The following is a 14,719-nucleotide window of genomic DNA, read 5'->3' as shown; positions in this document are numbered from 1 at the left end:
AGAATAATGAAATTCCAAGCATTTTCGTGACTACTCACATTATCAATGCTTGTTCCTTGATAACGTGAGTAGTCACGAAAGTGCTTGGAATTTCATTATTCTTTCGCGGTGGTTGTTTTGCACACACACACACACACACACACACACACACACACACACACACACACACATATATATATATATATATATATATATATATATATATATATATATATATATATATATATATATAGGGAGTTTCAAAATTGACCCAGTTTCAAAGCACTGATTTAAAACACCCTGAATATATAATTAAAACGACAATTTTATCTAACATAAATTTCACAATACAAGATGAACACTACATATGGGCATTAAAAAGTTTTTCACAGAACTCTTGCTGAATCTACAATGATGCTGTTGGACGTTCATACTGTTGGACTGATGTGGAGAACTGTCGGCCATAGTGAAGGTCAGCCACGGGTTGTAGAACGAACTTTTATTAAAACAACTTTTAGCTTTGTGTACAGCATTATTAGTCATGACTTGATGTAGGTCTACACAGAGAAATATAGTGCTAATAAAAGATTATTACGTACCCTGGCTGCACTGTTTGAGAAATCCCGTATTACACAATTCCAAATGCAAGCTTACACTTCCATCAGGGACACAGGAACATTGTCAGGCATCAGAGGTATCCATAATTGTGTTAAACTCTTTTCGTGACAACTGTCTGGTGGACTCTGTGTTTGTGACCACAAACAGTGCAATGTTTGTGACCAAAAACAGTGCAGTGTTTGTGACCATAAAGTGTGCAGTGTTTGTGACAACAATCAGTACAGTGGGACGGTGGCTCGATCCTACGTAATCCTTCCATTTTACATAAAAGAAAAGAATATATAACACCTCACAACCCGTCTAAAAAGTGATGTGCAGTCTTAACAGTCCTCGTGAAGTTGACAGACTTTTGCACTTAACCTAACCAAACGGTTCATATCCTAAAAGAAAGTAAGCCGTGTATCTGATCATTATGTTTAATTACTAAGTAGACAGTATATGCGGTTGGCACTTTACTATACTGAAAAAAGCTGTTCTGAAGTCTTTGTTAAAGACAGTGTAGATGACGGGGTTCAATGCAGAGTTGACGTAGCCCAACCATTCTATTGTGTCGGTGACTTTTACGCTGGGGACGGTGCACTTTGGACAGAAGGGAAGGATAATGTACATGAGGAAGAATGGAAGCCAGCAGACGACGAAGGAACCCATAATGATGGTGAGAGTACGCACCAGACGGCGCTCCTTGGTCAGTGATATTCTCTGTTTGTCAGCGATGAACTTCCTGATAATGCTGCCAGTGCTCTTACGGTTCGTGGCTTCAGCAGAGCCGCTGGTGGGAGCGTTATTGTTAACCTGACAAGATTTTTCCTGTTCACTGAGTGATGTTTCAACTTCATACTGACACACTGTTGAACAAGGTGTTGCACTCCTGCTGAGGCTGCTGCTGTGTCCGTGTATCTTTGATTCAGAATGTATGAGTGTGGTAACTCTCTCGTTTCTTCCAGATATCAACTTTTTAATCTTGGTGGCCTTGGCTCGTTCTCTGAGTCTCTGCCTTGTGGCCGTGAATATCTTTATGTACATTACAAACATAAAGATCAGAGGACAGTAAAATGATATAAATGAAGAAAAAACGACGAATCCTTCCTCCTGTGTAAGGGCACACGGGGTTTCTTTGGTAAATTCATCCGGCCAGTCATTCCAGCCTAAGAGAGGTGGAATGGATATAACGAGGCTGATGGTCCACACCAGAGCGATCATGATCAGCACACGCTTCAGCGTGCGCTTCTGGGCGTAGTTGATGGGGTCTGTGATGGCCCAGTAGCGGTCCAGGGCGATGGCGCACAGGTTAAGGATGGATGCTGTGCAGCACATAACGTCGAAAGTGAGCCACATCTCGCACAGGTACCTCCCCATTATCCACTTGCCGATGATGCTGTAGGTGACATTTAATGGCAGCACAAACACTGCCACTGTCAAGTCAGCCACAGCCAAGGACACGATGAAGAAGTTCTGTACTATTCTCAGCGGACGATACGTGAAGACAGAGAGGATGACGAAGACGTTGCCGACGATGGTGAAGATGATGATAAGACTCAGAGACACCACCGTCAACACCATCTCCCAGGTGGGTTTCACTATATATTCATTACCATCATTACTGTCACCAGTAATAAACGATACATTTCTCTCGGGCATCTTTAGTTTTTCTGAATGTGCTGTTTCTTAAAGGTAATTTCTGAGTAAACTGTTTTCTTTTCGTAAAAACAATAGAGTACATCAGTGTGTTTCCTATTATTCTTTCTTCTCTGGGGAGACTCATAAGCAAGAAATTAATACCTCTTGATGGCTTTTTCTCATTTAGCTGACAACACAAAATTTTGGAAAAGTCCACATCTTTATTCGTCAACTTTAGATTATGGTGAAGAAAGAACGACTTCAGTGATCATCAACCTGAAAAACGGTAAAACATATTATAAATATTTACGAAAATGGCTTTTAAAAAGAGACACTTTAATATATGTTTTTTTTTTTTTCAAAAGCTTCCACTCACAGGGCGAATTTTGATAACAAATAGGAAAAAAATGTAGGTTAATATATGCATGTAAAAGTCTTATGGCTTAATAAAACATTTTACAACATGTTATGCAAACTTATTCTCTGCCTCTGAGATAAAAGGCTTTAATACTACTACACTCTCATGGCCGTGAAAATTCTCCCTTCATTTCCCAAATACTTTTCTGAAGAATAGTTTGTGAACGCTCTAGATATGAATTGAAAAAATATGAAATACACCCTAGTAGTGGCCTTATTTTTTCTAAACTGAGAGCTAGACACTTCTGGTTTCTGGTTAGACTCACGTTCTTTCAAGGAACGAAAAAATTCTTATAAATCTATCATTTCTTCGAAGTCAGACGTTAATGAGTAATCTTGTAGTTCAGTTTTTCTCTAGTTTATGTTATCAATCGAAATAATATACATATGTCGTGCCGAATAGGTAAAACTGGTCAATTAGCAAGAACTTATTTAAAATTAAGTCCTTTCTAAAATTTTCTCTTATACGTTTAAAGATATATTTTTCCATTTATGTTAATGTAAAAAAATAATAATTTTCTACCAAAACCACCTTAGAAAACTTACCTAATCGTATTATAACAAGCACAATTTAATTTGCCCTCATCCAACTAAATATATTTTAGATAAGTTTACAATAATTTAATAATAAACAAACGCAGTGAAATATATTTTTTTTCTTTAGGTTCAGAATGATTTTTGCGAAATTATTGCATACACAAATTTTCGCTTGCCTTATTCGACAAGAAGAGCTTTACTATTAAAGCCAAAATCGCAAGTTTTACCTATTCGGCAAGACACACACACACACATATATAATATATATATATATATATATATATATATATATATATATATATATATATATATATATATATATATATATATATATATATATATATATATATATAAGATTCAAGCCTACTATAGGGAGACTGGCAAGTTTCCCTAAGTGACGCTTTACACCACTCGGCCACATCCTCCTCGAAATCTGGGTTGCCTGGTTTACAAGTCATGTTTCTTTCCAGCCCGGACATATCAGTGGATCTCAAGCATGGTTTCAAGTTATTTCATTCTCCTTCTGTATGTTCTGCTCTCACAAGCAATTTTATAACAATGCACCACGCATCTGTTTAGTAAACTGTAATATTTATAATCTGATTACTACCCATTTCCTTTGCTCTCCATAACCCTACGAGCGTAGCATATTTTACTTCGTATGTAATAATAATAATAATAATAATAATAATAATAATAATAATAATAATAATAATAACAAGAGGAGGAAGATACTATGGAAGCTGTGATGAACCAGGGAGGGATACCATGAAGGCTGTGATGAACCAGAGAGGGATACCATGAAGGCTGTGATGAACCAGGGAGGGATACCATGAAGGCTGTGATGAACCAGTGAGGGATACCATGAAGGCTGTGATGAACCAGTGAGGGATACCATGAAGGCTGTGATGAACCAGAGAGGGATACCATGAAGACTGTGATGAACGAGACAGTAGTGGCCACAGAAAAAACAAACGATGAAGAACGGCCACCCAAGCCAGTCAGACACCTACCCAACTCTCACCTTTTGTTTTCATCTGGGAACACTTTTTTTAAACTAATAATTTGCTCAGTAAAACACTGCTAGAGTGAAATACCCATGAGGATACTTTTTTAAAAGATCCTTTGTTCGCTAAAAGAGTCGAAATTGAAAGATTATTTAAGACATCAGGATCTAATTCTAAGTCCAAGCTTTCTAGCTTCAGCTCCAGAGAGCAAATAGTTTACTTACTTTGAGGAAAACCTCCTTTCCCTTCTTCAACTTTTGCTGCTGCACCTGCTGCTACTATTACCGCCACTACCACTACTGCTACTCCTGCTGCTAATACCACAAATGCTACAAATATTGCCATTGGTAGAAGAGTGGGATATGTCCCTTTTAGTACTACTACTACTACTACTACTGCTGCTGCTATTACCAATAAAATTACTGATAATAAAAATCATAACAAATATTAAATTAATAAAACAATAGGAATATTTTATATCAAGACATAAAATGAATCTCCATTTTTTTTTCCTTTCAGAAATTCTGTTGCAGATACGAAGATCTTGAGATATTTTCTATTTTACTTTTAAGCTCCAGGTAACCATCCGTCTTGAGGAAAGTGGAACATGAAATTTGGAAGGTAATGTCTTGTATAATGGATCCGCATCCATTATTACAAGAACGACGTCAGGGATAATGGATCCGGATTCATTTTGACAAGAACACGAACAGGACAGGCGTCTTCACGTACCTGGTTTACTTTAGAGTTCATTGAGTAATTAATATGTTAAGCGTCTAACTTTTGTGGTTGTGTGTGAAAGATCGATATTCCGTTTGTTACTGACAGCTTGTGTTTCTGAGAATCATGGTGTTGGTGCTTGTTGTCTGTGTTGAGTGGAGGAGTGGGGGGTACCAATTCCACCAGCCTCACAGTGAAGTGGGGGTACTAATTCCACCAGCCTCATAGTGAAGTGGGGGTACTAATTCCACCAGCCTCATAGTGAAGTGTGGGTACTAATTCCACCAGCCTCATAGTGAAGTGGGGGTACTAATTCCACCAGCCTCATAGTGAAGTGGGGGTACTACTTCCACCAGCCTCATAGTGAAGTGGGGGTACTAATTCCACAAGCCTCATAGTGAAGTGGAGGTACTAATTCCACCAGTCTCATAGTGAAGTGGTGGTACTAATTCCACCAGCCTCATAGTGAAGTGGGGGTACTAATTCCAACAGCCTCATAGTGAAGTGGGGGTCCTAATTCCACCAGCCTCATAGTGAAGAGGGGGACTAATTCCATCAGCCTCATAGTGAAGTGGGGTACTAATTCCACCAGCGTCATAGTGAAGTGGGGGTACTAATTCCACAAGCCTCATAGTGAAATGGGGGGTACTAATTCCACCAGCCTCATAGTGAAGTGGGGGTACTACTTCCACCAGCCTCATAGTGAAGTGGGGGTACTAATTCCATCAGCCTCATAGTGAAGTGGGGGTACTAATTCCACCAGCCTCACAGTGAAGTGTGGGGTAGTAATTCCACCAGCCTCATAGTGAAGTGGGGGTACTAATTCCACCAGCCTCATAGTGAACTGGGGGGTACTAATTCCACCAGCCTCATAGAGAAGTGGGGGTACTACTTCCACCAGCCTCATAGTGAAGTGGAAGTACTAATTCCATCAGCCTCATAGTGAATTGGGGGGTACTAATTCCACCAGCCTCATAGTGAAGTGGGGGTACTAATTCCACCAGCCTCATAGTGAAGTGGGGGTACTAATTCCACCAGCCTCATAGTGAAGTGTGGGTACTAATTCCACCAGCCTCATAGTGAAGTGGGGGTACTAATTCCACCAGCCTCATAGTGAAGTGGGGGTACTACTTCCACCAGCCTCATAGTGAAGTGGGGGTACTAATTCCACAAGCCTCATAGTGAAGTGGAGGTACTAATTCCACCAGCCTCATAGTGAAGTGGTGGTACTAATTCCACCAGCCTCATAGTGAAGTGGGGGTACTAATTCCAACAGCCTCATAGTGAAGTGGGGGTCCTAATTCCACCAGCCTCATAGTGAAGAGGGGGACTAATTCCATCAGCCTCATAGTGAAGTGGGGTACTAATTCCACCAGCCTCATAGTGAAGTGGGGGTACTAATTCCACAAGCCTCATAGTGAAATGGGGGGTACTAATTCCACCAGCCTCATAGTGAAGTGGGGGTACTACTTCCACCAGCCTCATAGTGAAGTGGGGGTACTAATTCCATCAGCCTCATAGTGAAGTGGGGGTACTAATTCCACCAGCCTCACAGTGAAGTGTGGGGTAGTAATTCCACCAGCCTCATAGTGAAGTGGGGGTACTAATTCCACCAGCCTCATAGTGAACTGGGGGGTACTAATTCCACCAGCCTCATAGAGAAGTGGGGGTACTACTTCCACCAGCCTCATAGTGAAGTGGAAGTACTAATTCCATCAGCCTCATAGTGAATTGGGGGGTACTAATTCCACCAGCCTCATAGTGAAGTGGGGGTACTAATTCCACCAGCCTCATAGTGAAGTGGGGGTACTAATTCCATCAGTCTTATAGTGAAGTGGGGGGTACTACTTCCACCAGCCTCATAATGAAGTGGGGGGTACTAATTCCACCAGCCTCATAGTGAAGTGGGGGTACTAATTCCACCAGCCTCATAGTGAAGTGGGGGTACTAATTCCATCAGTCTTATAGTGAAGTGGGGGGTACTACTTCCACCAGCCTCATAGTGAAGTGGGGGTACTACTTCCACCAGCCTCATAGTGAAGTGGGGGTACTAATTCCACCAGCCTCATAGTGAAGGGGGGGTATTAATTCCACCAGCCTCATAGTGAATTGGGGTATTAATTCCACCAGCCTCATAGTGAAGTGGGGGGTACTAATTCCACCAGCCTCATAGTGAAGTGGGGGTACTAATTCCACCAGCCTCATAGTGAAGTGGGGGTATTAATTCCACCAGCCTCATAGTGAAGTGGGGGGTACTAATTCCACCAGCCTCATAGTGAAGTGGGGGTACTACTTCCACCAGCCTCATAGTGAAGTTGGGGTACTAATTCCACCAGCCTCATAGTGAAGTGGGGGTACTAATTCCATCAGTCTCAAAATGAAGTGGGGGTACTACTTCCACCAGCCTCATAGTGAAGTGGGGGTACTACTTCCACCAGCCTCATAGTGAAGTGGGGGGTACTAATTCCATCAGTCTCATAGTGAAGTGGGGGGTATTAATTCCACCAGCCTCATAGTGAAGTGGGGGAACTAATTCCACCAGCCTCATAGTGAAGTGGGGGTACTAATTCCATCAGTCTCATAGTGAAGTGGGGGGTACTAATTCCACCAGCCTCATAGTGAAGTGGGGGTACTAATTCCACCAGCCTCATAGTGAAGTGGGGGTACTAATTCCATCAGCCTCATAGTTAAGTGGGGTACTAATTCCACCAGCCTCATAGTGAAGTGGGGGTACTAATTCCACCAGCCTCATAGTGAAGTGGGGGATACTAATTCCATCAGTCTCATAGTGAAGTGGGGGTACTAATTCCATCAGCCTCATAGTGAAGTGGGGTACTAATTCCACCAGCCTCATAGTGAAGTGGGGGATACTAATTCCATCAGCCTCATAGTGAAGTGGGGGATACTAATTCCACCAGCCTCATAGTGAAGTGGGGGTACTAATTCCATCAGTCTCATAGTGAAGGGGGGGGTACTAATTCCACCAGCCTCATAGTGAAGTGGGGGTACTAATTCCACCAGCCTCATAGTGAAGTGGGGGTACTAATTCCATCAGCCTCATAGTTAAGTGGGGTACTAATTCCACCAGCCTCATAGTGAAGTGGGGGTACTAATTCCACCAGCCTCATAGTGAAGTGGGGGATACTAATTCCATCAGTCTCATAGTGAAGTGGGGGTACTAATTCCATCAGCCTCATAGTGAAGTGGGGTACTAATTCCACCAGCCTCATAGTGAAGTGGGGGATACTAATTCCATCAGCCTCATAGTGAAGTGGGGGATACTAATTCCACCAGCCTCATAGTGAAGTGGGGGATACTAATTCCATCAGCCTCATAGTGAAGTGGGGGATACTAATTCCACCAGCCTCATAGTGAAGTGGGGGATACTAATTCCACCAGCCTCATAGTGAAGTGGGGGATACTAATTCCACCAGCCTCATAGCGAAGTGGGGGTACTAATTCCACCAGCCTCATAGTGAAGTGGGGGATACTAATTCCACCAGCCTCATAGTGAAGTGGGGGTACTAATTCCACCAGCCTCATAGCGAAGTGGGGCTACTAATTCCACCAGCCTCGTACTGGAGTGGAGGAGTTAGGTACTCCTTCTCCAGCCTTGCAGTAGAGTAGAATACTGGAGGAGGTAATAACTTCCATTGCGTCACAGTAGAATCAACCCAGAAGTGTATTTGCACTCGAATTTTGATAGACACTAATTTTTCCATGACCAGCAAAAGAGTTTTGCAAAATAATGAAATCTTAAATCACTTTGATGTTTAAAAAATGCTAGAAAACTGCAAAAACCTCTGAAACATTGTAAAAATTTAAAATTATTAATCAAACCTTTTTTTAACTGATTATGTTAAAATTTTATGCTTTGAGTGGCGCTGTGTGAACCCCTAATAAAATTAAAAATAAAATTAAAAATTAAATTAAAAATATTAATAAAATGAAAAATAAAATTAAAAATAATAAAATTAAAAATATTAATAAAATTAAAAATAATTAAATTAAAAATATTAATAAAATGAAAAATAAAATTTAAAATTAAATTAAAAATATTAATAAAATGAAAAATAAAATTAAAAATAATAAAATTAAAAATATTAATAAAATTAAAAATAATTAAATTAAAAATATTAATAAAATTAAAATTAAAATTAAAAATTAAATTGAAAATATTAATAAAATGAAAAATAAAATTATAAATAATAAAATTAAAAATATTAATAAAATTAAAAAATTAAAAATATTAATAAAATTAAAAATAAAATTAAAAATTAAATTAAAAATATTAATAAAAATAAAAATAATTAATTGCTGCTATTGCTGCTGCTTCAAGTATTATTAAAAAATTTTCCTCCTCCTGGAGACCTGATCTGAGAATGGACAGAAGAATTAACGAAATAATTTTTGTATAATTTAACATACAACGTAAGAAGGCTACTGACTGCTTCACCTGCTGTTACTGACTGCTTCACCTGCTGTCTAGAAGTATTACAATCTCTGATAACACTGTCGAGGGGAAATACCAAGTGGGTGTGTGGCTTCTTAAAGGAAAGGAAACGTTAGTTTGTTGTTCTCAGGTTTCATAGCCGTGGAGGCTCGATCTTCCATTTCCTCTTATTGACGTTATATAATACCATCAATTCGATGATATTATATAACGGCAATAAAGATAACTTGGGGTATCTTTATTTCCGAAGCGTTTCGCCTGTACAGCAGACTTCTTCGGTCGAATATAAAGGTGATTTCAACAGTGGAGACGAAACTTTTGAGGTGTTCAGTCCCTCAGTCTTGATAGAAGATGTTCGGGCCTTCAGCCTCGATTGAAGGTGATCAGTCCATTAGCTAAGGGACTGATCTTCTACCGAGACTGAGGGATTGAGCACCTCAATATTACCTCTCTACCTCTTCCACTGTTTCCATTACTGGAATCATCTCATCTGTCACTGCCTCCCGTTAACAATCTCTTGATTTGAAAAAAAAAAAACACGGGATGGTGAAATTTGAGAAAGATACAACGTCTACAGCGAAACTTTTATTACTACGATTCAATAAGGACAAAACTCTATCAATTACCATAACTATTTAAGTTCAGTTGCCGAGGAAACGTCATACTAAATGAGTCACCACAGTCAATGACCTTTTTCCACTAGAAGTCTGCCTAGTCCATTGTTCAGTTATACCCAGCTGTTACACTCGTATCAATATTTTTTTCCAGCCATGGTTATATAATGGTATTTGATTAAGACATAATCCATAATGTGTGTTTTATCTTTATATGCGCTGTTGTCTTTTCAATACTGTCGGCAGTACGGATTTGTATCAGGCCTGCGTATCCAGCACAGCACCGGTTAATCTGGTTCTTGTAACAAGTGGTGTTCCAGTATCCTCAATCTCGTTCTTGTAACAAGTGGTGTTCCAGTTCTCGTAACGAGTGGTGTCCCAGTTTCCTCATGAAAACGTTCAAATTCACTAGCTGAAACAGTGAGGGGTGAGCACTCCTAGAGAGTTCTTTAAGAGACGTACACGTTCTTTTATTTAATGCATTTTTATGGGGGGGGAATCTCACTTCCTAATCGAGTTGAGACGCTAAAACTGCGTCCTAAAACTGAGCTCATCAAGGCCAGTGTTTGATAGTCGTAATAAAGCGAACGATTAATTAAATTCGGTCTCATGGACACTGAGGAAAATATCTCAGTATTGTGAATATGGACTCCTGTGCATAGGCCAGGATGTTTCCTTAAATAAATATCTGAATTGCACACAAATGTCTTTTTACACATGTTGTCAGAATCACCATACTGTTTATGATGAAGTCCGGTTTATAAATCAGAAAGTGGTAGAATATATCAATAGTATGTAAATAAGATATAGTATACGAGTTACGCTATCTTATTCATAAATAAAATGTTATATTTAAAAATCAGTGGCCGCTGAAAACCTCAGCAAATAGTATACTCTAGCCTAGTCATGTGTTCTTTATTAAAACAAAGGAATATAGTTAAATTTCATTGCTACATCATTAATAGCCACTGTTCTCACAATACACACTACATACAATAGCCAAAATAATTCGACTGGAAAAGGTTCCGGTGGGTTAAATACTTGTTTGTTTTTTTATATGATCTGACAGTAAAATATTCAGTTTTAAAATACACAAATCCTTAATGAAAAATGGTATATTTACTTTTACTACAGAATGCCCAACGAACTTTGAAACCCTCGCGACATAGCGAGATATTTTTTCTTAATCTTTGAGGTGTGGTATCCGCCAGGAACAATTTCTTACCTTACCCAGAAACAGTAAGTAGCATAAGCATGTACACAGAGAGACTTCTGGCGTACGTACACAGAGACTACTAGCGTACGTACACAGAGTCTACTAGTACACGTACACAAAGAGCCTACAAGTACACGTACAAAAAGAAGCTATTGGCATACGTAGAAACAACGTACTGGCACGTTAAAAAAAAACTCAAAATGTGAATGCACCAAATAAACAAAAGCTAGTTTTACGTACATTTAGTTGGGATAAGGTAATGTACGACACCTGACTTAAGAAAAGTTAGAATATATGAAGTTAAAAATTGTACATATATAACCATTGTATTTGTCATAACAACCGTCTCCTTCCAAGGTAGGCTGACCCATAGACAGGAATTTTTTCCAATGAGGGGAACGTTTTGTCTTCACTTGTATACCTTGGGAAGAGCTTCCCCATAATGCTAGATACAATTAGACACGTTTTACATACATAAATATCAGTATTTATGAACACAGACTTTCTTTAAACAGTATTATGTGGCATCAGTATAATTAACATAAATGCTTCTATAAAAGAAGATTGTGTTGTCTCATGTAAGATATTTTATCGCTAATGGGAATAATTATTTATACTGCGACAGTTAAATGTCTTAGTTGCATTAGTAGACTCTCAGCTAATGGTGTGGAAATCTCTCTGATTCCCTGGGTGCAATACCTGAATACCTGCCTCCCACATGTCTGCCTCCTACCTCCCACCTGCTATTATTTTACCAGTCGAGCCATGCCACATAAGATACATTGCAACCGATAGCTGGTACAGAAAATCGTAATGACCGATTGTTAAGACCTTCAGGAATAGGTGGGATCTAATCCCACTGTCAGGCAGTGGCAGTTACATCTTTCTCCTCTGTTGAACTGGTCTGAGTGCGACGTCAGCAGGATGGTTCGTCATCTGGAGCCGGATGTTTACACGAGTTTTGTTCACGTGGTCAGATATCGTCCGGCTCGGAAATACCAGCGGAAATTGTTGCACTACCTTTGTTCATGAAGCAAGTAGTACTGGCCTTCTGACACTGTCATATTACTGTTTCGTCACTAACTGGCACTGTCCTATGAATGCCTGAATATTCATATGTGACTTCCCCCCCCCCCTCTCTCTCTCTCTTGTGTATATGAGGTCATTCACAAGCATGCACACACACACACACACACACACACACACACACACACACACACACACACACACACACACACACACACACAGTGAATTATTTAAGAGAGGTTGAAGTGTTGTTATTGGAAATTTAAAAACAAAAATTATATGAAGAAATTATTGAGTTGGGAAAACAACAACTTGGCTCTGATCCTGAAGCTACAAATAAACAAATACATAATTTCAAACAGAAATGCAGCACTTTACAATATTACAGTGATGGGAAAATTTAACCTAAGTTGTATGTATTTTTAACATTATGATATACATACAAGGCAAAAGATGAGAGTTAAAGAACAATAAGATTCGATAAGAGATGTGTCAAAGAAACAAGGGTAAGGGTGGGGTTAGAACCCGTGGCAAATGAGTCGTAAAACTTGAGGCCAGTGCTTAAACCACTGGGCCAGCTGCAGTTTAATCAAACGAAGACGAGAAAGGAGAATTTCTCTTGAGAAATTAGTCTTCCAGGAATGTGAGAGAGGAGTGCAGCAGACACACCTCTTTCAAGGAACAAGGGAGTATCTTGATCAAAAGCTCTTCATCCAGGGAATTGGAACAACAATTTTCTTTCTCGGACTAACATTATTTATTGCCTCTTTTTTCAGGTGTTCTATGACTCCTATGGATTTTAATGCTTTCTATAATAATAAGAACACTAATAACAATTCATAAAAAATATTCGACTCTTAAGAGCCCGCCGACATGAATTTATAAATAAATCCTGTCTCACAAATGAATGTATGGGTAACAAATCCTGTCCCACGTATCTCCTCGAGGTCTAAGATTAACAGAAACAAATCCTGAAAAATATTGGTTGGAATACGTGTTGATGTGAAACTCTTGAAAATAAACTTGATGTGAAGTTTCAAGACAGGGTACGATAAGGCTCACGAGGTCAGAAACCTGTAATGCCAATCTCCGAAGTTAAGTGGCGCAGACAGGAGCCAAGACTCGTTCCCACACAAATAACCAGTAAAGAGAAACCATGGAACTCCAATATGGGAAGCACCATAAAAGCACGTATTTTTTTTATTAATTTCTACCATTTATCAATTTCTGCCTGTTTGAATATTTTGGGAGGCATATAGACAAATGTTAGTACATGTTCAGTTAGAAATAGAAACCCAGTTAGAATTATCATGTCGAAGTTTTGCCAGTTATTGACACAGAGGAAATATATTTAGAGATGTCTCTCTCAGTCTGTGTAAACACCGACAGTGTGTTTTCAAATTTTGTGGATTAAGATGTTTTTTTATTATTGATGTACAGTTGTCACCTTGGTGTGTAGCAACAGGTATATCAGCATGTATTTAGCAGCACGCTTCACCAAGACGCACAATATATTCAACAAACGTGCCATCAGATGATGGAGCATCAAAGCGTCGTGAATATATGTCAGTGATAGAAGGAAACCAACATGCAGACAAAAACTCCCCCCAAAAAATTGATCTGTATATTTTCATCTCGGTCCGGGATCCTCATCTCACTGATGAGGATCTCACACCAATATCAATATATAAAGCTCAATTAGTATCCTGTTTCTGTCTGCATGTATGCCTCCTTCAACGTATAAACAAACTATTGTATTTAACATTATTTTACATTAACTTGGTGAAATAATTACATAAACACACCAACGGGCTAATTATTTTTTTCGACTAATAAAATCTAAATTTTTACCTGACGTCCCAAATATTTTCGATGGCTTCAGTAAACAACACAAAATAATGTTTCCTTTGGTCATACCAAGCATCATAAACACAAAGTTGTCAAACACAATTCACTAAGTATTCGTATTATTCTCAAGTGTAATTGTTTTTTCTTTCACATAAGTGCAGTTCGGCAGAGTATCTCACCTGACGGAGGATCGAGCCGCCACCTGTCCACACGCTGAATGATCACACACCGCTTTAATCCTTCACAAATCCCGTGAATTTCAACGTAACATGATATCCTAAGCTTACCCCAATATCACGAACTGGACCTTTTTCCGAGCTGTTCACTTCTTGACGCTGATTACAAACTATAACAGCGCTACGCTCGGCTACCAATCAGACACCAATGCTACTAATACAGGTAATATTAGGTTTTTCCAGTGAGGTTGTCAGGCACCTGCTTCTGAGCTGCATTTGAGGGTAACTGGCACGCACCTCGCCTCGGGTAACCAGATCGTATTTTTTATGTTGAAGATATGTTACGTTTCTGATTTTTTCATGAGCTTGTGAAAACTTATATTGTAGTGATTTCTGATGAAACGGTAGTCAGTTAAGAAGTAGTAGTAGTTATAAAGCAGTAGTTGGCTATGAAGTAGTACTTAGTCATGATTAACTACCATGTAGTTAAG

At 39.2% G+C, this 14,719-nt stretch overlaps 1 protein-coding gene across 1 annotated transcript; it reads right to left on the bottom strand.

The window, feature by feature from the left end:
• Positions 1-239: 239 nt before the first annotated feature.
• Positions 240-14,498, bottom strand: LOC128684643 (probable G-protein coupled receptor No18). The gene is made up of 2 exons (XM_070103421.1): positions 14,340-14,498; positions 240-2,490 (listed from the first exon to the last, which is right to left on the bottom strand). The coding sequence occupies exon 2, from the start codon at positions 2,233-2,235 to the stop codon at positions 1,021-1,023; it is 1,215 nt and encodes a 404-aa protein (XP_069959522.1). The 5' UTR covers positions 2,236-2,490; positions 14,340-14,498; the 3' UTR covers positions 240-1,020.
• Positions 14,499-14,719: the final 221 nt, after the last annotated feature.

The sequence above is a fragment of the Cherax quadricarinatus genome, chromosome 5 (genome assembly GCF_038502225.1).
Source record: "Cherax quadricarinatus isolate ZL_2023a chromosome 5, ASM3850222v1, whole genome shotgun sequence".
Lineage (NCBI taxonomy): Eukaryota > Metazoa > Arthropoda > Malacostraca > Decapoda > Parastacidae > Cherax > Cherax quadricarinatus.
This window is presented reverse-complemented; position numbering and strand designations above follow the sequence as displayed.

What these genes read in the sequence shown, in the direction of transcription:
- LOC128684643 (XM_070103421.1), bottom strand. Translation starts at nt 2,235, where the DNA reads ATGCCCGAGAGAAATGTATCGTTTATTACTGGTGACAGTAATGATGGT.